The 25332-nt window shown below is 36.2% G+C and overlaps 2 protein-coding genes across 5 annotated transcripts; both read right to left on the bottom strand.

The window, feature by feature from the left end:
* Positions 1 to 283: 283 nt before the first annotated feature.
* On the bottom strand, positions 284 to 5337 carry LOC115950106. The gene is made up of 5 exons (XM_031067355.1): positions 4582 to 5337; positions 3319 to 4264; positions 1037 to 3219; positions 803 to 910; positions 284 to 742 (listed from the first exon to the last, which is right to left on the bottom strand). Exons 1-5 carry the CDS (start codon positions 5335 to 5337, stop codon positions 284 to 286), a joined length of 4452 nt encoding a protein of 1483 aa, XP_030923215.1.
* Positions 5338 to 12838: 7501 nt separating this feature from the next.
* LOC115995206 (probable serine/threonine-protein kinase WNK6) lies at positions 12839 to 16451 on the bottom strand. Of its 4 annotated transcripts, XM_031119669.1 has the most exons (8): positions 16275 to 16355; positions 15804 to 15918; positions 15497 to 15534; positions 15063 to 15290; positions 14745 to 14965; positions 14374 to 14531; positions 13858 to 14281; positions 12839 to 13762 (listed from the first exon to the last, which is right to left on the bottom strand). In XM_031119669.1, exons 2-8 carry the CDS (start codon positions 15897 to 15899, stop codon positions 12969 to 12971), a joined length of 1959 nt encoding a protein of 652 aa, XP_030975529.1. In that variant the 5' UTR covers positions 15900 to 15918; positions 16275 to 16355; the 3' UTR covers positions 12839 to 12968. The 4 variants fall into 4 exon arrangements, with proteins under 4 accessions (XP_030975529.1, XP_030975530.1, XP_030975528.1 ...); XM_031119670.1 differs by having other exon boundaries at positions 14745 to 15290; positions 16351 to 16451; XM_031119668.1 differs by lacking the exon at positions 16275 to 16355 and having other exon boundaries at positions 15804 to 16132.
* Positions 16452 to 25332: the final 8881 nt, after the last annotated feature.

Here is a 25332-nt window from a genome sequence, read left to right as displayed (position 1 = left end):
AAGTTCTCGTGCATAACACGAGTTAGCAACTAGTTATTTATAAAACTTGAGTAGCAAAACCCTAGAGTTTAAAAGTTAAAACTGTAAAAGAGTCTAGGAATTGAAGTGAAAAAATTAGTGAAGAGATGGAGACATTAGATATTATTCGGTTTGTGTTTTTTTTTTTTTATTTTTTTTTTTATTTATAATTATTTTAAATGGAAATATGGCACCCATATAGTAAGGAAGATAGAATTCTTTTTTTTTTTTTTTTGAGAAACAACCCCCTTGGGTTAATAATTTATTAATGCATCCTTAAAAGATCAAGTTGGTAAACATCAAAAATATCTGGAGGAACAGCCTCCTTCCAGACAAGAAAAGGATCTCTAATAGCCCGTCTAGCAAGTTTATGGGCAACACAATTCCCTTCCCTATGAATATGCTTGACTGAGATAAAAGAAAAGCTAGAAAACAATAACTTAATATCCTGCAGTACATGACCCATATAAGAGCAGTCCATATAGTCACCAAGAATAGCCTTGATAACCGTCTCAGAATCACCCTCCAAGATCAACCTGTCAAACCCAAGTTCCCTAGCAAAAACCAGAGCTTGACGAGCCGCTAACACCTCCACCATCTCCATCGAAGCAGGTGATGGAATTTGTTGTGATAAGGCAGCCATAACCAATCCTTGCTCATTTCGGATTATCACTCTGGTGCCAGCTAGTCCATCTTTGGAGAAGATAGCACCGTTGAAGTTCGCCTTCACACATGGCGCAGAGGGAGGCCTCTATTTTACTGCACGGGCAGTTCTTGGTATCACAGCATGAATGGGGCGGAGCTGCTGGAATTCTTGAAGCGCACTAGTGGCCTTAGGAGCAACCTGGCAGACCGGCACAGGAGGCTCTCCCACACGAGCCCTGTTTCGGCGCTGCCAGATTCCCGCTACCGTCATAGCAAACAGGTCCAATGATTATTTTTCCGCTGTCGCACGTTCTAGAACTTCAAGAAAACTGGAGCAAGAGCCCGTGTCTGCCACAAGCTTTTCAAAACTCACTTTCCACACCTCCTGTAGGATCGGGTAGGACCACAGAGCATGCTGCGTGTCCTCTGACTGCACCTTGCATTCCGGGCATAACGCATCCGTAAGGACTCTTCGCCGGACCAGGTTCATCCGTGTAGGAAGGGCATCTCTCCCAGCTCGCCATACAAGAGATTTTACACGGTTTGGCATGTTCATGCGCCAAATGGCCTTCCAAACCGGAGATGCAGTCCCAGTGTGCGCCGTACCATTCTGCTCTGTTTCTTCAAGCTCCATTAAACGGTGATAACCAGACTTAACCGAGAACCTTCCATCACGGGAAAACGGCCAAAAAGGGAGGTCCTTCTGAGCAAACAAACTGAGTGGGATGGCCTTGATGGTGGCTGCCTCAGCAGGTAAGAACACTCTGTCAATCTCAGCCACATTCCAACTCCTATCTTCATGGTTAATTAAGCTATAAACCAAGGCATTTGCATGACTTTCAGGGGCAGGGGAAGAAACTTTACCGTGTAGAGACCCAGGCAGCCAAGCATCATGAAAAATACGCACCTGTGCACCATCCCCAATCCTCCACATCAATCCCCCCTTAATGAGTTCTCTACCCTTCAAAATGCTCTTCCATGCAAAAGACCCTTTAGTGTCCTTAGCATCAAAAATAGACCCATGTGGGAAATATTTTGATTTAAAGAACCTGTAAAAAAGGGAGTCTTGATTTTTTAATAGGCGCCATACTTGCTTGGCTAACATGGCGTCATTAAAATTTCTGAGTTCCCAAAACCCCATACCTCCATAAGCTTTTGGTCTACACAAAGTGTGCCATTTTACCCAATGAATACGTCTTCTTGTACCACGTTGTCCCCACCAAAATTGACGAATCATAGTCTCAATCTCCTGGCAAAGTGAAATGGGGAATTTAAAACAACTCATAGAGTAGGCAGGTATCGCTTGTATCACTGCCTTTAGAAGGACTTCTCTACCAGCTTGGGAGAGGAGTTTCTCTTTCCACCCTTGGAGCTTAGACCAAATCCGATCTTTAATGTAAGCCAAGCTTGCTTTCTTTCGCTTGCCCACAAAAGATGGTAAGCCTAAGTATTTTTCATACTGCTTAATCTCCGGAACCCCCAACAAATCTTTGATAGATTCTTGGACCTCAATGCCTGTATTTTTACTGAAGAATAACGTTGTCTTTTCCCGATTCAGCTGTTGCCCAGAAGCTTGTTCATAAGTAGTAAGAAGGGTTTGTATGTGATTGCATTCCTGTAAAGAAGCTCTATAGAAAAGAAGGCTATCATCTGCAAAAAATAAGTGGGTTAAGCGAGGTCCATTCCTGCAAATAGATATACCTCTAATATCACCAGAAGTGGCCGCTTTGGAAATTAGGCCATGCAAACCCTCTGTAACTAGGAGGAATAGATAAGGAGAGATAGGATCCCCTTGTCGCAATCCTCTACTAGGATAGATGGTTTGTGAAGGCTCCCCATTGATCAGAATGGAGTAAGAGACAGTAGTAATACACTCCATCATAAGATCAACCCAACGGTTATGAAAACCCAACTTTCTCAACAAGCAATCCAGAAAAGACCATTCAACTCGGTCATACGCCTTACTCATGTTGAGTTTGAGAGCCATAAAACCTGTGGAACCAGTTTGCTGAGTTTTCATGTAGTGTAAAGTTTCAAATGCCATGAGGATATTGTCTGTGATCACCCTCCCAGCTTGAAAAGCACTTTGATTCTCAGACACAATAGAAGGCAATAAAGGTTTCAATTGGTTTGCTAGAACCTTTGAAATCAATTTATAAATAACATTACACAAACTTATTGGTCTAAACTCAGCAATTTTTACAGGATTTTTCACTTTAGGAATAAGAGTCACATAAGTGTAATTGAACTCTTTAGGAATATAACATGACTGTAAACAATCCAAGACAGCTTTAGAAACATCATCACCAATCAAAGGCCAAAAAGACTGAAAAAATAGAGGAGGCATACCATCGGGTCCTGGAGCCTTAAGTGGGGCCATCTCCTTCAAAGCAAGATCAACCTCTTGTCTAGTAAAATCTCTAGTTAGGTTGGTGTTCACCTCTTCAGTGACTATTGGTTGTATCACTTCCAAAATACCTTGGGCAGTGGATGGTCTCTCAGATGTGAACAACCTCGAATAAAACCCAACTATAATATCAGCCACTTGCTTAGTATCTGTGCACCATGAATTAGAATCATCCAATAAACCCACAATCCTATTGCGTCAAAATCTCTGAGAAGCTTTGTTGTGGAAAAACCGTGTGTTTTGATCACCACACTTAAGATGCAAAGCTCTAGCCCTCTGCTGCCACATTAAGCTCTCTTTGTCCAACAACTCATTTACCTCCAATTTTAGTAATCTCACTGGCTCATAGTCTGCCCCCCTTGCCGCTGCAAATTCAGCCTTTTCCAGAAATTTTGATTTTTCCTCCAACTGCTTCCTCACACTGCCAAAGGATCTCTTGCTCCACTCCATAAGCCTAATACCACAAAGCTTTATTTTTTCATGCATCAACGGAGAGCTTGAAACAGGGGAAGGAGACAGCCATGCTCCCTTGACGGTATCACCACACCCACTTTCTTTCAACCACATGTGTTCAAACCTAAAGGGTTTGCAAGGTCTATCTGCAACCCCTTCAAGATTAATAATAATGGGGTAATAATCAGAAACATTGGACCGAATGCATTGAACTCTAGTAGCTGGATTCTGTACAAGCCAAGAATGAGTAGCAAGAGCACGATCAAGTCTCTCCAATACCATGGTATCACCTCTCTTGCCTCTCCAAGTATATTTTTTCCCCACATAATCTAAGTCCATGAACCCATAGTCATCCACAACCTCTTTAAACTCATTCATTGCTGCTGCACTTCTTAGTCTCCCTCCAAGCTTTTCATGTGACAGTAGGATTTCGTTGAAATCACCGGCGCACAACCACGGAAGGTTGTATTTCCGATGGAGATTACGCAGTAAATTCCAAGTCTCACTTTTCTGGCTAGCCTCCGGAAACCCATAAATACCCGTGAACCTCCATGAATCCTCCTTCCCTTTGTTGACTATAACGTCTATATGATTTAGAGAAGAGGAATCCACATCAATCTGAATTGTGTTCTTCCATAAGAGGGCCAAACCGCCAGCCCTTGTCACTCTTGGAACTACCCATTTCTCATCAAAATGCAAGTCATCACAAATCTTAGAAAGCCTATCATCGTCTGCCCATGTCTCGGCCAAGAACAGGACAGCAGAATCTTACGCCCGCATTATCGATGCAAGCTCATGAACGGTGCGTTGGTTCCTAAGCCCCCACACGTTCCAGCATAGCCAACTCATTGGAATCGGCGGGGTTGCTGGGCAGCCTCCACCGTTGAGAAAGAGAGTGGCAGTGAAACCTCATTCTGCTGCAAACGACGCTTTGCTTCTGGATGTTCAGAGGAAGAAGCTTCAACATGGCGTTTTCCCAGCTATGCAACATTTTCAACTTCTACGTAAATATTGTTGGGCCGAGCCATCCTCACCCATTTAGCTGAAAATTCACTTACCAGGCCTGGTCTCACAAGTGGGTCCTTTTTGTTTCCAGAGCTGGTTGGGCTTAGCCCAACACGGGCCTCATTACATCCATTGGATTCCACCGTGTCATCCAATACATTATCAGCATGTTGGCTAATCCCATGCAAATCAGAATCCCTGGACGTGCGCTCTGAATTAATGGGATTGATTGTATCATCATTAACGGTCTCATGTTGACTCTGAAAAATAGGCGGTGAAACCGGCTTGTCTGGATTCAAGTCAGCATTAAATTCATCCGGACTAGGCGCACCTTCCTTATCTGTTTTCCCCTGTTGCCGGCACTGGACATCCAGCTCTCCTCTCCGGTTGGATTTCATCATGAAAGTCGCCCTCTCTTTGATTTTCTGTTTCTGTGTTTCAAAATAACCAGGCACACAAATAGAATTTTTTCTTGAAGGATGGAAAGGCAAGGCTCTAATGCTAGAATCATACCTTTTGTCCTTTAGCTTGAGGGTGCCATTACTCTGAATCCATTCTTCGTAGTCCTTATCGGTATGGTCTAGACGTCCACACCAATAACAAAGAATTGGCAACCGCTCATACTTAAAGGCCACCCATGACTGCTCACCATTTTTCATAGTCACCACTCTCCCGCGACAAAGGGGTTGAGTAACATCCACTCGAACCCGGACCCTCATAAAACCTTGTCCGCCCAAGGTAGAATTCCCCGGCACATGTATCACCTCTCCAATCGATGCACACAACGCTTCTGCCGTAGCTTGGTTCATGTATGTAATCGGTATGTCATGCACTTGAACCCAAAAAACGGTCTCCTTAAACACCACATCACGCAAAGGGAGGGTTTTGTTAAAGTATTGTAGTACAATAACATGCTTGTCAAAGCTCCATGGCTCATTGCGTAAGACCCTTTCCACATCTGATTTATTTTCAAAAATGAACAATAATCGATGGTCACCAAGATTTTGGATCTGAAACCCATTCTTTGATCTTCAGATAGGGTTAAAGGTGCGTGCTACTGCTTCCACATTTAGAGCTCTAGGTGTGAAGAACTTCGCCACAATCGAGAACTCTTGAGATTTGTGTTGCGCCTGAAATTTGAACTCACCCCCTTCTTTATCTGAGAGGGATAGTTTTTTCCATCCATTCGTGATATCCTCCATAGAGAAAAACTGTTAGAGCAAAAAACTCAAAGCACTCACTGTTTCCCAGAACTCCAAGAAACAAAGCCCTACAAGCCTTGATAGTAAACTAGTTACTTCAAGGATTCAAACAAAAACACTCACAAGAACATTCTACAGTCTAATGTTAGCAGGTGTTGGAGACCTGAAAACCATTAGATCAGAAAAACTTTTTTTACACTTAAAAGTAGACCCAGAGAAAAATTATAACTTAATAAAATGTCAAGCTTAATTAATGTCAAAGGCAAAATATAACCTAACTAACAACAAGAGTGTAAATAACTTTTGTATACAAATCGTACCTTATGGAAAATGGTATTCTTCTTCTTTATAGGAATTGTGTTCAGTGTGGAAGAAAGAAATTTATAGTTAGAGACGTCAACATTTGAAGGTGTTAGGAAGATAGAATTCTATTTGAACTTAAAAATATAGTTGTGATATGGAGAGAAGACCACAAGTGCCGTGACTTTTTTCTTTTTTAATGTTATTTCTTTGTTTTGTTTTATCCTTTATCATATATTATACTTATGCTTATCACTCCTTTAATTTTATGGCGGATCTGGGAATTAGAAACAAGATTTGAATTGGAAAAACTTGATTAACATAATAGAGATAAGTTATAAACACTACACTCAATACTCATGTGGATCAAAATTCTCTCAAATAAAAAATTGTGTAAAAAAAAAACTCAACCAAGGAGGGTTTGGATACAGTGTTTTAAAGTCTGCGTTTTCAAGCCGCGCTTTTCAGCTTTTTTTTTTTTTTTTTTTTTTTTTTTTTTCCTGGACATGCGTCTGTCATTGTTCATTATCCATGAACAGTGATTTTAGGCTTATGAACAGTAAAAAAAAGAATTAACAGTAATTTTTCACACATTAAAAAATTATTTTGCTACAGTGTTTTCAGTTTTCAGTTTTTAGTTTCAGCAAAAATAAGTTGTATCCAAATGAATCCTAAGTTATTGAGTATTCAAGAAAAGAAAGGTTACGGAGTTATCTCTTTGAATTGAAAGAAAAAATTGTTAAGAGTCCAATGAGGTTACACTAAGGTGAGGTTATCCTTATTGCAAATTGTTTCGGTAATGGGGCAACTATACTCAATCTCCTATTTTAAAGGAGTTTTTGGAGGAGGTAAGGGGGCATTTGCCCCTTCGAACCCCTTGGCTCCACCCATGGTTATTCATACTGCTTCCAACACAATGTTTCATGAAAGTATCAAGCATATAGGAGTGAGTTTTGATTTTGTTCAAGAAAAAGTGGAGAGTGGTATAATTGCTACATTGCATACCTCTAAAGGGGATCAAGTTCTTAATACGGTCATGAAACCATTGTGATAAACTCATGTAGATTTGTTGAGTAACAAGTTGGGGTTATATGGATATATATGCCCTAGCTTGATATGCCCCAACTTGAGGGCGAGTGTTATGAGTAAAATTGGCTAAGTCGTGAGGGCAATGGGATCATTTTGTATTGTGAGGCTAACGAATATATATATTATGTGTATTAAGATTAGTCAGATTATTCGGGTTGAGGAAATACAATTAATATTTCTATCCACAATGGAAAAAGTATAAGTTAAGCAAATACCTCGTGAACAATCTTGAGCTTGTTTGACAATAAAATGAATCAAGTTTAAGTATGTAATTTAGTTCGATGATGAGCTTGGGTTTGACTTGTGTTCTATATAATAGTAAATGAACAATATTTGTTTAAAAAAAAAAATTCACTCATCTCTACTTGTTTATAGTTGCGTGGATCCTTTCCAAGAAAATGCTCTTTGGACCTAACCCTATTGACTAAACCTGAGATGCATGAGCCACCCACACAGACCCATGCATCAGTTAAGTTTAGAGAAATCCCAAATTAGGGGTTGAACCTAGGACGTTTGGGTTTACAATTCATCCTAGCGCACCCCTTGACCATTGAGGCAACCCGTAGTATTATTATAAAATATATATTAAATAAAGAAATATCCTATATTAGTGATTAAGAATTTAAGATTAGACAAGTATATTAAATACAAAATGAACAAGTGTGTACACTTGAATTCTTCGACTATGTACTGTTCAAAAGTTGTAGGGAGAGAGGAAGATTATGTGTGATCTTCTATTTTAGAATAGGCTATGTTAATTATTATAAAATGGCTACCACTTCAGTTACATATGAGACTACTGGTTTAGGAACAAAAATGGAGTATAAAACCATTCCTTGTTACAACCATTGACCAATATTAGACATCATTGTTTGTTCCTGCCAAGATGGAATTCTCAGCTTGTTGCAAGTCTGCACTAGCCTTTTGTTGTTGCTCAAGATCAAAATACGGCTAAATCCTAGTTCTTTGGCTTTAAGAATGGCTTTTACCAAAGCATCCTAGACTGCAAGTAAACAAGATTTCCTTCCATTGCTAGCACCGCCTTTGAAGATTGTGATCCCTTCTAGATTCTTGGCTTCATAGGCATAGCCACTTCTCTTAATTCCTCTACTACTGAAACCTACTATTTTGATGAGAAGCTGCCAATTGGTCTGCATGTTTTGCTGTGTTGAACGGGTTCTAGAGACCCTATTCTAAGGCTGATCTGCTCATTGACTTGCAAAGAAAGCTTCCTGATACCAGCAAATAAGAGTTTGAGATGTGAGTATTACTTCCATAGGATTAGGCATTTTCCCTTGGTGAATAATCTGATTTCTTTGATTCCATAGTGTCCAAAGGATGGTGAACAAAGATTGAAGGAAACTCATCCTATTGTGATCCATTAAATTGTTGGCAACAATGCTATTTGCTATCCATTTTTTAGTATGTGTTTAATAAAGCTCAAAGTTTCTGATTTCAAGATTAGAACCATGCCAAACAGCTCTTGCAAAAGTACACTGCAAGAAAACATGATTGATGGTTTCTGCCTCCTCATTACACATAGGGCATTCATTGATGGCTGGAATCCCTCGGCTATTCAGAATATAGAGAAAACTAGTAGGCTATCATGAAGAAGTTTCTAGGTGAAAGTTAGGATTTTAATGGGTAGTTTGACTTTCCAAATCAGGTGCCAGGTGTTTGTTGGAATGATAGAAGTTCTGTGATTTAGATGTTGAGAAGTGGTGCGGCTCTTATGGATTAGGGAATATGTTGTTTTGACATAGTGGTCACCTGAGGAGGAGTGCTTCCATAAAATCTTGTCAGTGTTGCCATTAGATTTTGGAATTGGGAGATGCAATATATCCTTACAAGCAGGGTATTGATAAAGCTTTCTGACCACGTTATGGTTCCAGGACTTGGCATTGGAATCAATCAAGTCTGCAACAGATCCTTCATGTAGGTTATTCTCTTCCAAAATATTATTTGAGCAATGAAACCAATAGGGATGAGTGAAAGGGATTTGTTGGCCCTTTCCTATTAACCATTGACCATGGTGAAGGAAAGTATGTTATGGCTTAATTATAATTTTCCATATCCAACAGTGGTGAGGTTTGGGTTCACATTCATAGATTGAGGTTCTCGGAAAATATTTGGCCTTGAGGGTTTTAGCAAGAAGAGAATTGGGGTGTTGTGAGATCTTCCAAAATTGTTTAGAAAGCATAGCTTGGTTAAGATGACTGAATTTTTTAGGTCCAAGGCCACCCTCTCTCTTAGGCTGGCAGATGGTATCCCAATTTACCCAATGAAGTTTCCTCTCGCTAGGATCATGTCCCAACCAAAAAGATTTAGTGATGGAGTCCAGTTTGTTGCAAATAGTTTCAGGTGCTCTAAAGTAAGAGAAGGAATAGAGAGACATGACTTGCAAAACAGAGGAGATAAGGGTAGTTATGCCTATTTAGGATAAGAGTTTGGCTTTCCAACCTTGGAGTTTGGCCTGCATTCTATCAACTAAATCATGGAAATCAACAATTCTTTTCCCCCTAAGTTTAAAGTTAATACCCAGATATTTGCTTGTGTTTTGGACAAGATTTGCCTGAAGATCATGAGCTAAGGCTTCTTGCATCTCAATTGTAATGTTAGGGGAACAAAGGAGGTCAAATTTGTTAACATTGATGCTCTGTCCAGAGATTGAGAAGTACCAGAGAATGGTTTTTCTGAGGTTTGAGAAAGAATGTTTGTCATTCAAAAACAGGGAATCATCTGCAAAAAATGAGTGAAAGAGACTCTATTCGTACCCACAGTGATGCCTTTAATTTTCTTCTAGTTTTCAGCTTGGATAAGGGCTATAGAAAGTATATTGGCACAAAACAGGAAGAGTTTTCCTTTATCCTTCACCAGTCGAGTCTCCATAAGAAAAATCAAATCCAGTCTAGACTCCAGGACCTTTTTGTTACACTAAATAATTGGAGAGGGAGTGCCCAACCCTCTGCAATTCCAGTTTAAGATCCTCATGGCTGTTGGGGAAGCTGTTGTGGGCCAGCTTCCCGATGCTCTTTAGTAGCCTATGCATGGTTGTGGACACAACGGGGCAAGTCAGAGCCGCCATTCCGCTAGTGGTATAGTGCCTAGAGAAGCTGTTTCATTCGCCAGAGCCACCATTCTGACTATTGGTTTCGGCGGTCTGGTTGCCGAAGCTACAGTTACAGGTGTCAATTCCAGCTATTTGGTCATCGGACCTTCGGCACCAACAACTCCCATGGCTAAGCCACCAATTTTGGTAATTTGCTTGAAAAATTTTAGATGTTACACCAAACACTTGAAAATATTTTACTTCAAATGTTTTATATATAAAATCTTTTACTTCAAAACGATCATAAATAACAAACTCATTAGCCTTCAAGCTTTGTGAGAGATGAGTTGATAGGAAGAGCGAGCCTGCAAATATACCAATAAGAGCATTAGCATCCGATTTCTCCTCAATATCCCGTTTTATCATCTTAAAAGTTACTTTATTTATTATTCTATACCATTTTAAAATACACCCAACATTCCAACTTTTATTTTATCATACAACATATTAAAATAATATATCCACACTATAAAATAATATAACTCAAAACCCACAAATAACCAATAAAACTCACTGCCTCAACTGCCCATCACCCCACCACGACCTCAATGCCCATTGTTGATACTCATTTTCGCGACACATTCTCTACAAGCTCGACTTAATCAAGCCTGACCTCATTATGGGCCCAATTCATATATTAGATTATATTTTATTCTTTTAAGCATGGCCCAAGCCTATGTGATATATTAGGGAAAATTGAGGAAGTGTGGTTTGGAGGGTATGAGTAAATTTCTTTTAAATCTTTTGCGTGAGCCTAGCCCATGCGTGCTACCAAGTGGGCAAAGACACTGATAGCACCTCAGGCTCATGGAGAAGGTCTTGTACCTAAAATTTCCATCCCAAAAGAGCTTTTATGCTTTGGTTGACTGTGGCCCAAAGTCTCTGCCCAAACCCAGTTTTCCCTTTAAAAATAGTTGGCTCTCATTCACCAACTCCAGCTGCTAGCTCTCACTTAGGTGAGCCTCCCAAGAGTCTGAAACAACTAAAAATGAGGAGCCAATGCGGGGTTAGTCAAATATTTCCCAAATTATGCATAAAGCAAGTTAAATCTTTTACCCAACTAAAGCAAATATGAACCAAACATTAATTTAGCACCTGGGAGGTCCATAGCCTCATCTTTAGCCTAAAAACCAGTCATTAATGACACCCAAAGGCTGCTATAAAACTCTCCTTTTAGTTCAAAACAAAGCCAACCATGTTTCCCCCACAGAGTTTAAACTTTAGAAAAAAAGTTTATTCAGCCAGTTAACATCCTCACAATTCTAAAGTTTGGGGATGAAAATATAGGTATAAGGGAATCTTCCCTCTCTTCCTCACAACCTCTCTTAATTTTCTCTTCTTGCTAACTGTGGGTCGAAGTTTCGAATCTGTTATGTTTTTATGCATTTCTTGACATTTTTGTTATTGGCATTTTGATTTCTCTCTTGTTAAAGCACCAATAGTCTTTTGTTCATTATACATTTAGAATTTTGGGCTTGATTTTCTACAAATAAACACTTCTAAAGAACTAAGGGGAGATTTGGGCTAATCTTGCATTTTTGACCCTTGTCACAAAACGTCCCTGACACTCATCATCCACCACCACCTCACTACCCATCACCCACCATCGCCAAAACAAAACCCCCAAATGATAATATAACTCAAAAACCACAAATGACCAACAAAACCCATTGCCTCACTGCCCATCACCTACCACCGCCTCCTAGTCACACCACCTACCACCACCGAGCATAGAGAGCCACCATCAAAACTCAGCCCCAGACCCACCACGCCGCCACCACCCACTGACCTAAAACCTACTTCAATCCACTAATCCATGTTGAGAGGGAGAAACCCATGCCGATCCACTGATCACACCACCACATCCACTGGTCAAGTCACCGCCTTCAACCAAAGAGAGAGAGAGAGGCTGAAGCCTAAGATTAGAGGAGAGAGAGAGAAGTGAGTCACAAAGAGAGAGAAGATAATGTTTGAGGAGAATGAATCAATATTTTACTTTTTCAAATTTAGGATGGTACTGTAGCATAATTGTAATTTTTTATTTATTTAATAATTGGAAAACTGAGTAATGGAGCTTTTTGATGCTTTGATGCTAAAATATACCAACATATACCATTTGAGAAACCGGGTACTGATACTCTATGGCAATAACAAACCAAACGCGAAGACCAAGGATTGAGAACGACTTTCATAGCTCTGTTTTCGCTCGTGAATGTGGCATTGTGTATCAACACAATTCGGGTTCACACACAAATGAATTATTGGAAGGACGATGGTCCATTAGTTTCATACCAACCCATCCTATGGACTAGGGTAACAAAGTTGAACGAAGGGGTTAAATTGAGAACAACTCAACCTAAACTTTAGTATTAGCATTGCCGAAATTGAAACTATAGAGACCAAATTGACAAATGCTCACCTTATCAATAAAAGTAACTACAAAACACCAGAAGTAAAATGAATCACCGCTTTTTTTTTTTTTTTTTTTTTTTTTTTTTGAGATGAAGAAGAAGAATATGAATCACATAATTACTCATTTCATTCCTATTTGACTAGAGTCGATCTTTAGCTCTAGTTAGCTATTTTGAAAAAAATTAAAAAAAATGTGTTTAATTACAATTAATTTTCTCTTCTTAGAAAAAACTATCTACACTTTCAAGAAAAAACTATTTACACTTTCAAGGAAGAGAAAAGGAGGAAAAAGAGGGAAGGAAATAAAACAAATAACTACAAGAATTGACTAACAAACTGACTCTATTTTTTTCTGAGACAACCTCCTCCTCCTTGTCTCCATGATAGCTTCATGTCTTCTCTTGGATATTTCTCTAATGGCCTCCTGGTACTGCAGCTCAATCATTTCCATCTCCATTCTCAACTCCTCATCTCCATCTTGATCATAATTGATTGTATAAGCTGGGAAAGTCACTAAACTGCTGCTTTCCAAATCTATAACCTTGCTACTGTGATCAGGGGATGCACCCATTTCCGCTTCAGATGGGGATTCCCTCACTCTTCTGTCCAGCCCATACCCCATCTCTGCAGACGTGTATGAATCAATAGAACTATTTTTATCATTCAATTCAGAAGAGGTTGCAGAAACATATAATATCTCAGAACACCGATCTTCAGTCGTGGTTGCACTTTGAAGACCAAAATTATCATGAGACCTGATCTCTTCAAGTTTGTCATTGGTTTCCTGTACTGGTTGAATGGACCCACCAGAGGAAGTAGAATTGGTGAAACCGGCCTCACATGCATTTCGGTGTGATTGTACTAAGTTTCCATCATGTTTTAGCAACTGAGAGACTTCTTGATGGGCTTCATGAGTTTGTATTCCATTTGGAGCAACCAGATGATCAATGTGAACACAAGGCTTCCATTTAGGCACTAACTTCATCAACAACAAATCAATCAACTCCGCTATAAACATAACATCCTCATCAGCTAATTCTAGTTGCTCAACCATCTCACTTGAAACTGAGTTGGCTGTATCACTATCAAGGTAGAATAGGAAGTGGATATTCCTTGCACGACCTGCATGTAAATAACAGAATATATAGTTCTCTAGTAATAAATTAACAATAAAACTTAATCAGAATGGCAATGAACTATGTTAGATATATACATACCATTCCGATCAGCTATTCGAAGTATTAATGAGACCGAGTGCTCATCATTTCTTTCACCTTTTAACCAAAAGGAATTTTCTTTTTGTGCTCTTTTTACCTCCACACACAGAGAATGGGACCCATCATCAATAGTGGTGATAATGCGTAGATTACCATCATTGTCAGCATCTATGGAATGGGGTTTATTTCGTGTGCTAGCAGGTCCTTCTGACATCAACCAACGATCTCCAAAAGCTCCCATTTTGGGAAGAACTATATCTGGAAGTGGTAGAGAACGATTCTTTGCCAATTTGTTTACTTGGAGAAAAGGGTCCATCAAAAGCTCTTTTGCTGACAGCCTTTGAGATGCTGGGACCAAACATTTCTCAATAAATTGTTTCATTGCTAGGTCTTTTACTTTAGAGAGTGCGACAGGCTTTATTCCCTGTTAGGTCTTATAATTTTAGGATTGACCATGACTACAGCTAATACTCATAAGTAAGAAGAAACAAATTTAATTAATCATGAAAAACTTACAGATGAAACTTTCTTGTATATTTGAGCTGAATTTCTACATTCACTGTAAGGATATTCAAAAGTCACCATCTCTAGCATGCACATGCCAAATGAATATATATCGGCCAACTCATTGTAATCCTCATCATATAGTTCAGGTGCCATAAACTCAGGAGTTCCTATCAAGATCACATTCACAAGTTAATGGCAAACAAATAAACCATACACAAGACCAGACTATTGCAAAACAAAAAGGCATATTCTTTAAGACAGCTATCTGAGCAATAATATCCACATTGTTTTAAGATTTATTACTCCAACAATCTATGGCCTGGCCATGAGTATCAGACAGTGAGTATCAATAAGGTAAAGCAAGAGCATGGAAAATGTACCAATTACACTTTTGGCAGTAGCCTGCTCCATGACAGTTGCCAACCCGAGATCTCCAATTTTAACTTCTCCTTGGTTACCGTTGATAAATATGTTATCACACTTGAGGTCCCTATGTATAATTGGTGGGTTGTGACTGTGAAGGTAGTTCAAACCTGTCAAAATCTGCCTTGCCCATCCCTTCACAGCCTTCATCTCAATCTTTTTGTGTTTCTTACAATACCTAAATCACGGATTACATCCACTAACTACAAGGCTGATGGCACCATAAAACAAAACAAGAAACTCAAGTAAAGTTGTAAGAAGGAAACTAAACTTACTGTCTAAGGTTGCCAGAGGAGAACAACTCAGTGATAATATTAACAGTCTTGTTCTTATCATCGATCCACGAATTGTAAAACTTTAATATATTGCTATGTTTCAGTGATTTTAAGAGATGCACTTCTGAGTACAGCCTCTCTAAGTCATCTGGTGACTGTAGCACATCATCAATTCGAATTTGGTTCCATGCTACTTCAAGCCCATCAACTTCATCAAAGGCCTTGTAACTAGTTGATTATAAATTTAAGGAAGACAGACAAATACAACAAGAAGATTAACTCAACTCAATTAAAATAAATATATAATCGTTGCTTATTTTTTCTACATCCCCTAACACTAAGTTTCCCACTTGATACACACATACGCATAACATGAAGAAATTAAATAAAGGCCACCAACATAATTTTAATTTTAAAGGAAGAATGAAGGATACACTGTCTTGAAGGCACCTTTCCCAAGGACATCTTTATACTGTCAAAACCCAAAACCAAGATATAAATGCAATAATCAAAGCCCATGAAAATAATATGAACATCGAGTTTGGTTGATGTTTAGACTACTTTTAATCCCCCACCCCCCCCCCCCCCAAAAAAAAAAAAAAAAAAAAAAAAAACCACATCACACAGAAATGTCACTTAGTTGAGGGATCGTAGCATGAAATTTAAACCATCATTACCTTTCCCTTTTCCTGAATTTTCTCATTAATCAAACGCAAACTAAGCAGAAAGACAGAATTTTACCCGAATGTAGCGACAAGTTGGATCAATCTCAAGAATATGAGGAGGCTCTGCATAACCTGAACCATCTTTGGAACTCTCGGTGCCAGCCATGCTCATCTTTACCAATCTCTATTATCTAAAAACTCTTGACAATAATTAAATATTAAAGCTAAAACAAATCAACATTTTTACTTCAAATACAACAACACTCAAGCCCTAATTGTATGATCACCAAAAAAAAAAAATCAAAACCAAATTTAATTCAGCAAAGCAACGAATGTTAAGACTCAATTAGTTTTGGGGGGACAAATTAAAAGCTTTTTCTTCAGATATAATTCTGAGCCAATTAAAAAAAAAAAAAAAAACACTACAAACGATACCTGCAAAAGCATATTTCTAAAAAATATATATATAATATATTTTACCCAACAAAAAAAAAAAAAAAAAAAAAACTATGGAGAAAATTTGGAAAAAAAAAAAAAAAAATTGTACCTGGAGAAAGAGCTTTCTGGGAAAAAAGAAAAAAAGAAAAAAAAAAAAAGAGCTGGAAAGAGAGCGAAATCCTAACCTAGATTTTGAGGAGACAGACACTCAAACAGAGTCGGACAAGTGTCATATTAGTCACTACCTCGTATTGAAATTCTCTGTGTTTTTGTTTTTTAACTAAAAACTCAAAAAAAAAAAAAAAAAATTTAGAGGAGAGGAGTTATATATTTTTTTTGAAACTCTCTCAAAAATAGAGGAGATATATAAATACTTATACTTATCCTGCAACTTATAAATATTTATGAGCTACTACAAGTTTTTTTAATATTATTAATTAGTTTTTTTTTTTGAAAAGATTAGGTTTTTTTGAACAATATTATTAATTAGTTATGACTTATGAGACCGTCGAAATCCATGATATAAAAATCTTAAAAACTTTAGCATTTACTAATATTTATTTATCTATCTAGGAACATAGCATATATATTTTTTTATTCGCGAGCTTCTGAGGTTTGCTGCAGGTGACTTTTGTACCTTATTATGTATCTCCAGTAAAGGAGTTTGAATAATGTTATTTGTATTTTTTTTAAGGAAAATGTTAACGAGTGTCATACGGTATTGGTTAAGAATCTAATTAAAAAATGTTTTTATGGAAAAAGAAAAAAAAAGTAATTAATGTTTTGACAGTTTTTTTCATTTCCCATAAAAATAATGTCAAAACTTTCCTAAAATGGATTCTTAATCAATGCCGCACGGCACTCGTTAACATGACTCTTTTTTGAACTATATGTGGATGAAAAAGTATATAGAAATACGTGTAATTTTGTTTAAAAACTGAAAATGTGTATTTAAGATGCTCTACCATTAGGGCCTTAAGTAGGGGTGTCAATTCGTGTTCGTGGGTCGGGTTCGTGTCGTGTCGAGTCATAAGTACTCTGCTATATGAGTTGACCTGAACCCGACCCGTTTATCAAACAAGTTGACCCAACCCGACATGTTTAACCCGTTTAATTAATAAGTCATATAAAAGTTAATACAAATAATCTATTTAATAACCTGTTTGATTAATAGGTCATATATGACCTAGATAATCTATTATCAATTTTTATATATCTAAAATTAAAATACAATTACGGCCATAAATATAGTAATAAACATATAATTACAACAAAAAAATTAAACAATAATAACAAAATTTAATGCCTTTATTATTTAAACGGGTCAAATAGGTTAGACGGGTTCACACATGTGAACCCGAACACGACCCATTTATTAAACGGGTCAGCCGTGTCGACCCGAATATGACCCAAACCCATTTAGTCTCGACCCATGACCTGTTTATAAACGGGTTAGTCGTGTCAGGTTCACGGGTCGTGTCAGATTTTGCCACTCCTAGCCTTAAGGTTTTTTTTTTTTTTTTTTTTTTTTTTTTTTTTAACGAGAATGAATCAGCATTTAAGTTTGGTTATTAAAGTTGTCTCTCTAAAAAAAAAAGTTTGGTTATTAAAGTTTGACTTTGAGAGTATTGAAAATGTGGTGCTACAATGTTATTTAAAAACTAAAAATGTGTATTTAAGATGCTCTACCATCAGGGCCCTAAGGTTTTTTTTTTTTGAAACGAGAATGAATCAGCATTAAGTTTGGTTATTAAAGTTGTCTCTCTAAAAAAAAAAAGTTTGGTTATTAAAGTTTGATTTTGAGGGTATTGAACACGTGGTGCTACAGTGTTTGGGTTTCGTGAAACTTTTTTTTTTTTTTTGTTGAGAATGGAGTTTCGTGAAACTTAGGTGACAGGCCGTGTGGGACCCTATATGGGATTCCTTATCCAGTTAAGGTTCTAATTAATGGAGTAATATTCATCAAAAAAAAAATAATGGAGTAATTAATACTTTAAAAAAAAAATGATAATGGATAAGTACGTATAAAAGTGGTTTCGCAAAATAAAAGTATGTAAAAAAGAAAAAGGAATAGTTCACACTTTCTTTTTTTTGATAGGAGGAAAGGAATAGTTCATACTTTTTTTTTTTTTTGATAGGAAGGAATAGTTAACACTTGTTTGAGTGTTTGGTTAATTTGTATTTCCTATCTCGTTAGGATTCTACCAACAAAATATTTGAAAATATAGTTGCTTTTTTATGAATGAAACTAGCCTGTTTGGTAGGGCATTTTAAACACACTTTTTAGCATTTTAAACACACTTACACATTTTTTAATCCACAAATATATCAAAAATACCCAAACAATATTACTCAAATTTCGCCTGAAATTTATCACCATTTTGTACTCAATCCATAATTTTCCGTTAATGTTCTTCTTCTTAAGTGAAAAAAAAAAAAAAAAAAAAAAAAAAAAAAACAACAACAACAACAACAACAAAGGAAGGAAAACTTTACTACAAATATACAGCAACAAAATTATAGGGGTGGCCTCAATTTGTGTATGCATGAGAAAAGAAGGATGCCATCTTCGTTATCATGATAAATTGATGAGTTAGTTATTAGCACCATGTAATTATCACTCCATTTAAGATATATAGTTGATTGGGCAATTCTTTTTATATCTTTTAAACTTTTCCACCTTATCAATTTTTACATCTCGGAGGTTTCTTAAAAAAAAAAAATTACATCTCGTAGTGATAAATTGCATGGTGCAATAGTCTTAGTTATTGCACCGGGTCTCAATCCCTTTTATTTGTTTATTAAAAGGAATATGTTATTGGGTAGGCAATCGTTAAGGAGAATAAAACGTGTCTTTACCCACAATGGGAAGTAGCAAAAGTTACAAGTTGGACTTTTTAACAGAATGTGACTTGACCGCCTAAAAAAAAGTAACTTGACTGCATTAGGAATTCTATCTTAACAATTGCCATTAGGGCATTCGATAACAAGATCCATATTAGTTTGACTACCTAAAAGATTGCGGTTTGACTGCATTGAGAATTCTACCTTAATAATTGTCATTAGGCACCTATATTAGAAAGTATTAAAGAGGCGTTTGAACTATTTTTTTGTTGAGCAAGTTTTTTGGTGAGACAAAAGTTAACATGCCTAGTTTGAAAACTAAGGAAAACTCATTGCTACAGTGAGGAAAAAGACTCATTTCATATCGAGCAAGAGCATATGAGAGAGAAAGGAGATAGTGCAAAGAAGAGTTGGTGACAAAGATATATAGCATAATGACACATTGAGAACACAGTGGATTTCGATTCATAAAATTTGAGATAATTCTCATTTCAAATAATTTTTCAAAAACTAGTAAGAACTTAAATTACCACTAGATGAAGCATATAAATGGGTTCTAAAGTAAAATATTATGGTTTTTTTAGGGTCAGCTCAATACATTTTGAGGACTAAGGCAATAATTTTAAATGAGTTTTTTTTTTTTTTTTTTTTTTTTTTTTTTTAAAAAATACTTAAATAAAATTTAGTTAATTTCTATATGATATATTTTTTAATTTAAAGTCTATTATTCTTACTTTTTAATATGACTAATTCTTTTTTCCTTTTATTTTTTTAGGCTAATCATGACCAATTCACTTAATATTGGATATCCATACATTTTCTTTTGGGAAAATAGTAAAGCTATTACAAATTTTATTTCAATATGCTTACAAGCTATTGTGGTAATGAATGTAGCACTAAAAAAAGAAAAATAGAATTTAAATTACTTGTGATTTGTTACACATCAATTTGCAAAGCTTATATAAAATAATTTGTAGTATTCAGTTTCTAAAACCATTGCTTAGACCTAGGGTTGACTCTGCTTCTTTACAATTTTTAGACCTTTGAACCTGTTTGGAACATGTGTCTTTATACTTCAATCATATGCTCTATGTATCTAACAAGGAAGGCATGGAAACGATCCTCACATCTTCAACTAGGAGTAGGGACTCGTCCATTGTTTGACATAGTTTTTGATACCTAGCTATGACATTATTGAATTTGGATAATGGTAGTAGGTGTATGAAGGGCATGGTGATTTATGTGAATGTGTAGGTTTACAATTGTGGGTAGTAAGAGCATAAGCATCTAGAATTGCATAATAGCTTCTATCTTACCATCTAAAAAGTTACTTTATTTATTATACCATACTAACTTTACAAAATACCCAACATCTCAAACTCTATTTCAACATTCAACCCATTAAAATAATATACACTATCCCATAAAATAATTTATCTCATCTCCCTCTTCTCCCCATCTCTTTGTTTTCTTCTTCATTCTCTTCTCCTCTGTCTTTTTGTCTCTCTCTCTCTCTCTTTCTCTCTCTCTTAACCACCCAACATCCAAAAAAAAAATCAACACATCTATTAGCTACCACCCACAACCCAAATCCATACTCAGATCAACTTATTTATCACTCACCACCGAAACCCATACCATCCCAACCATTGAAACTCAATCACCTCCACCAACAGAAACTGAAACGACCACTAGCAACCACCACAACCAATCATGCCACCAGCCACAACAACCAAAGTCACCACCACACACCAACCACCAAAACCCATTAAAAAAAAACTATCAAAACCCATTAAATCTAAAACCACCACCTAATACAAAACCGCACTGCAACCACCACCGGACCTCTACCCAGCAACCACCATGAGCAATCCATTAACACCACTACCACAACCATCAACAATTGCAACTAACTACCACCACCACCATCACCACACCAAACAAGCCCACCATCGCAATCTACCACAGTACCACCATATAGACTGGACCTATCACCACATGACCCCTAAAACCCACATCCCACAACCCACGACCCATGGCCTACAACAATCCATGCCACCACAACCCACTGTATAACCCACGCCACCATCACCACCCCATAGCCCACCAGTAACCCACAACTCAGGTGACCACAACCCACAAAACTTGAAACCTATAACCGACTACACCTTAACCATTGCATTGCCTGAGAGAGAGAAGTGAGAGGGAAGAGATAGAGAGAGCGATAAAGTGGAGAGAAAAATGGGTAGATGGACAGTGTACTAGAGTGCTGGTTTGAGTGGCATGGGGAGAGAGAGTGATTGGATTGGTGAGGGAGAGAGAGAGTCTATTGAGGGAGGAGGAGATTAGACATGGCAAAACGGGTCAGAATTTTCTGACCTGACCCGACCTGAACCTGATTTTTTGACCCTAAGCAAAAACGGGTTGACCCGTAATACGACCTGTGTTTTTTGCAAGTCAACCCGACCCGAACCCGAACCATTTTTTTTAAACTTTTTTTTTTTGGTAAAAAAAAAAAGTGAAATTAAGACAATATTGGTTTAATTGTTTATTGTGAGCTTTAAGTAAACAATTGATACATTTACATAACTGTATGCAAATTAATTGAAAAATAAATGGTTGAGCATTCTGTAATGAGTAAAGATTTTTAAATGTCAAATAGCAAAGTATATGCCAAGATAATCTGGTTACAGTAAAGTTAAAAACAGATTTAAAATTGTAGATATGTATGAGACACATTCACAAGTGTGAAAACAGTAAAGCCAAAGTATCAAATTAGCATAAATTATGAATGCTTAGATCTATTTTTTAACAATTTATGTTCAAAATAAACGGCTTTTCAAAATAAATTATGATATTTCCTAGAGTGTATACTGCTTAACAATGATATGATCTTCATAAAAGAGACTAAGTATAAATAAGTAAGCAATCAAACTTTAATGTATATCTCAAATTGAAATAGAGTATCAACCACAATTGATAATAGATTATAAAATTAATTTTTAAAATTGTAACTTTCTTATATGTTTTTATTCTTTATCAAATGAGTTATCCAATTATAAGTCATTTGTAATTTTTTTTTTTTGGAATGTTGATATTGTGTAAAAATAAAACTTGTATATTTGTTTTACTTATCTTTGTATTGTTTTGTTTTAGATAGCAATGTTAGGATTTGTATAATTTTAAAATTATTGAATAAGTATTAATAAGTTTAACTGAGTTTATTCTTGATATAAGTAGTGAATTCAAAATAATGCATTTTATATCAAGTAATATGTTGCATAACTATCCAAATGGCAAATACATATTGTTTTCTTTATAAAAAAAATAAAAAAATAAAAAATTTCATGTGAAAAATACGGGTCAACCCGACCCGACCTGCAACTCGATTGACCCGAACCCGTTTTCAACCCGCTTAAAATGACCCGTGACCCGTGACCCGATTGACCCGACCCGAACCTGACCCAACCCGCCCGTTTTGCCATGTCTAGAGGAGATGAGAGATTGAACAAAAAGAGGGAAGGCAGATATTTAGGAAGAAAGATACAATTAATCCTATTATTTATATTTTACCCACATTGCTACAATAAGTTTTATTTTCAAGATGGTACTATAGTGGAGTTGTAAAATTTTTACAACTAGCAACTCGGGTAATGCATCTTATTTTTGCTTTGATGCTATAAAATAGCAAATTAGGAGTTTTAGAACTCCCAATGCTAATGCTCTAAAAGAGTCATCCCGAGGAATGAAAATAATCCTTGACTAAGAGAAAAAACAATCCTTAAACATATAGACACTTTTGATAAAAGGACTCGTTGTTGTTGATAGCAAAATCTCTTTGAATAAATGTGGGGGACAACTTTTATCACTTTTGCCACGATTTGCTGAAGTGGTAGGTTGTGAGTCGTGGAAATAAAAATGATGTTAGTAGTGAGTTTATATAAAAATAATTGTCCACTGTTCACAATGTGCTACTTTAGAAATTTGTAAAAAAAAAGTTGTAGATAAAAGAAAGCCGATCTTTTAAAATTTGGATCAGCTTTGTATGCCTTTTGTTTTTTGAATTGAAAATCAAGCACTTTTTAAGCTTAGAAAATTAGAAATGCGTGAATATATATAAAGGGAGTGATTTTTTTTTTTTTTTTTTTTTTTTTGAGAAGTAGGAGCGGTGAGCTACATGGTTTTGTTGTATGCTTCAATGAATGAGACATAGTTTACCTCAAAATTGATTTGGAGAAAATTCCTCCAACCCATTTTGTTTCAAATGACTATCCACGTTTAATCACTTGACATATTTAATTCTCATTTATTTGTAGTTTAATTAATTACTAAATTTCTTTAGATTTTTTTTTTCATAAATTTTGTTATTTTTTTAAAAAACTTTCATATTATTATTTGTATTTTAATTAATTATGACATTATCACAATTTGACTCATGGTCACATTTCTATTCGATCTTAAACCTTGAACCTCTCAATTTTTTGGATCTTTGGAAAATTTAGCTTTTAAAACATCTAGGATTATATGACACTTTATTAAAACTTGGACCCGATCCAACCAAATTAACCTTGAGTCGGGGCATGATAATTTTTTATTTTAGGAAAAGTTGACAATAGGAAAGAAATTCAAAGTTTGGATTCTTTTTGCCTTTTCAGCTTTGCTGGATATATACAACAATTTAACTTATGTAAGATTTATCATGATGAGATTGAGAAGTTCATCTCATGGTTTGTCTTGTTGATGGCTTCCACATTAGGAGCCTATTGGTTTTGCATATGAAGATACAATGAAATTGAATTTTTGATTTTGCAATATATTTTTGGTGATTCGTAAACTTACCATTTTTTTTTTTCAATTATAAAATTGTTTTAAAAATGAAAATACTGAATTTATATCTAATGTTTTAGACAATCTAACTCTTAATTGGAACAATTTGAAGGAAAAAGAAAAGAAGCTTTATACATATGAAAAGGTTAGAAAGGCAAACACGAAAGGTACATAAAATATGTATATGATTTATTTTGTTCTAAATATCATTAGGGACAGTTAGATTGTTTTTGTTTCTATAATGTCCATCATTGAAATTTATCTCTTATTCTTGTTTATCTAGCTAATCATACAAAGGAAGATAAAATAACTTTTATTATTAAAAAGATAATGTCATACAATTGAGTTTTAGGGCACCATTCCAAACAAAAATTCACAACAAATTCATTCCAATAAGAGCAGTTCATACTTCATACGAATAAGTTGGTGACATATATGCAGATAGAAAAAATGTTGGTGACATATAAAAGAGCAGTTCATATGAATGAGCTTTTTCCATGCTTCTTGTTCCTCCAAACATATACTAAAGTTAAAACCCATGTCAAAATTCATACCATTCTTAATTGTAACTTGCAATAAAGCTATTGTTTTTGACCAACTTGTCAATCGCACTTGTTGATGCACCTTCAATTGATGCAGACTCTCCGTTGACAACCGTTCATCAAGTCCATGGAATATTCACTAGTAAAGAATCAACATCCTCAGTTGGCGTCACGCCAATATTCACCTTGTCAATGAATTTCACACCTAATTCCTCAACAACATTTGTTTGATTAAAGTGTTGGACATGGAGGAACTGCAATTCAACTACAATAGAATACCCATGCGTTGGGTGAATCCAAGGTAGCTAGGTTGAGAGAGAATAGTAAGGTCGGCTTTGGTGGAAACGGTCCTGACATCTTCAACTGGGAGTAAGGAGTCACCCATGATTCGATCGGTAGAATTTTTGGTACCTATGACAATAGTGAAATTTGGACGGTGGCAATAGGTGTAAGAAGGATATGGTGGTGGTGGTACTGGTGCTACAACCATTAATACGTAGGTTGACAATATCTGTAGTAGGTATATAGCTATATATCTAGGAAAGTAGAAAGAAATATATGAAGAGACCCTTCAGCCTTTGGAAAAACACATGTTTGTGTCGTATACAAAATAATCGCATCAGAAAATTAATAGATCTACTTTATTCGCAATTGATAACATGTATTATGTAAGTTTCAGAATTTAAGAACAAGAAAGCGTACTTTGGTGTGGTGAAATTGAAAAACAAAATATTAGAAGTAATTGAGAACACTTTTAATTTTCACTCCAATTCTACTTAATGCCTAAGAAGTGTGGTCTCTCAATCAGTTTCTAACGGGAGAATAAAAGAGTGACTTACACTCACATACACACCATTTCATTCCTTATATGATTTTAATGAAAATCTTATGAAATTTTGTATGTTTCTCTTCTTATGTACAACTGATTATCTAATTGGACTAGCCTTTTGGGCC

Source organism: Quercus lobata, chromosome 6 (assembly GCF_001633185.2).
Source record: "Quercus lobata isolate SW786 chromosome 6, ValleyOak3.0 Primary Assembly, whole genome shotgun sequence".
Taxonomy (NCBI): domain Eukaryota; kingdom Viridiplantae; phylum Streptophyta; class Magnoliopsida; order Fagales; family Fagaceae; genus Quercus; species Quercus lobata.
This window is presented reverse-complemented; position numbering and strand designations above follow the sequence as displayed.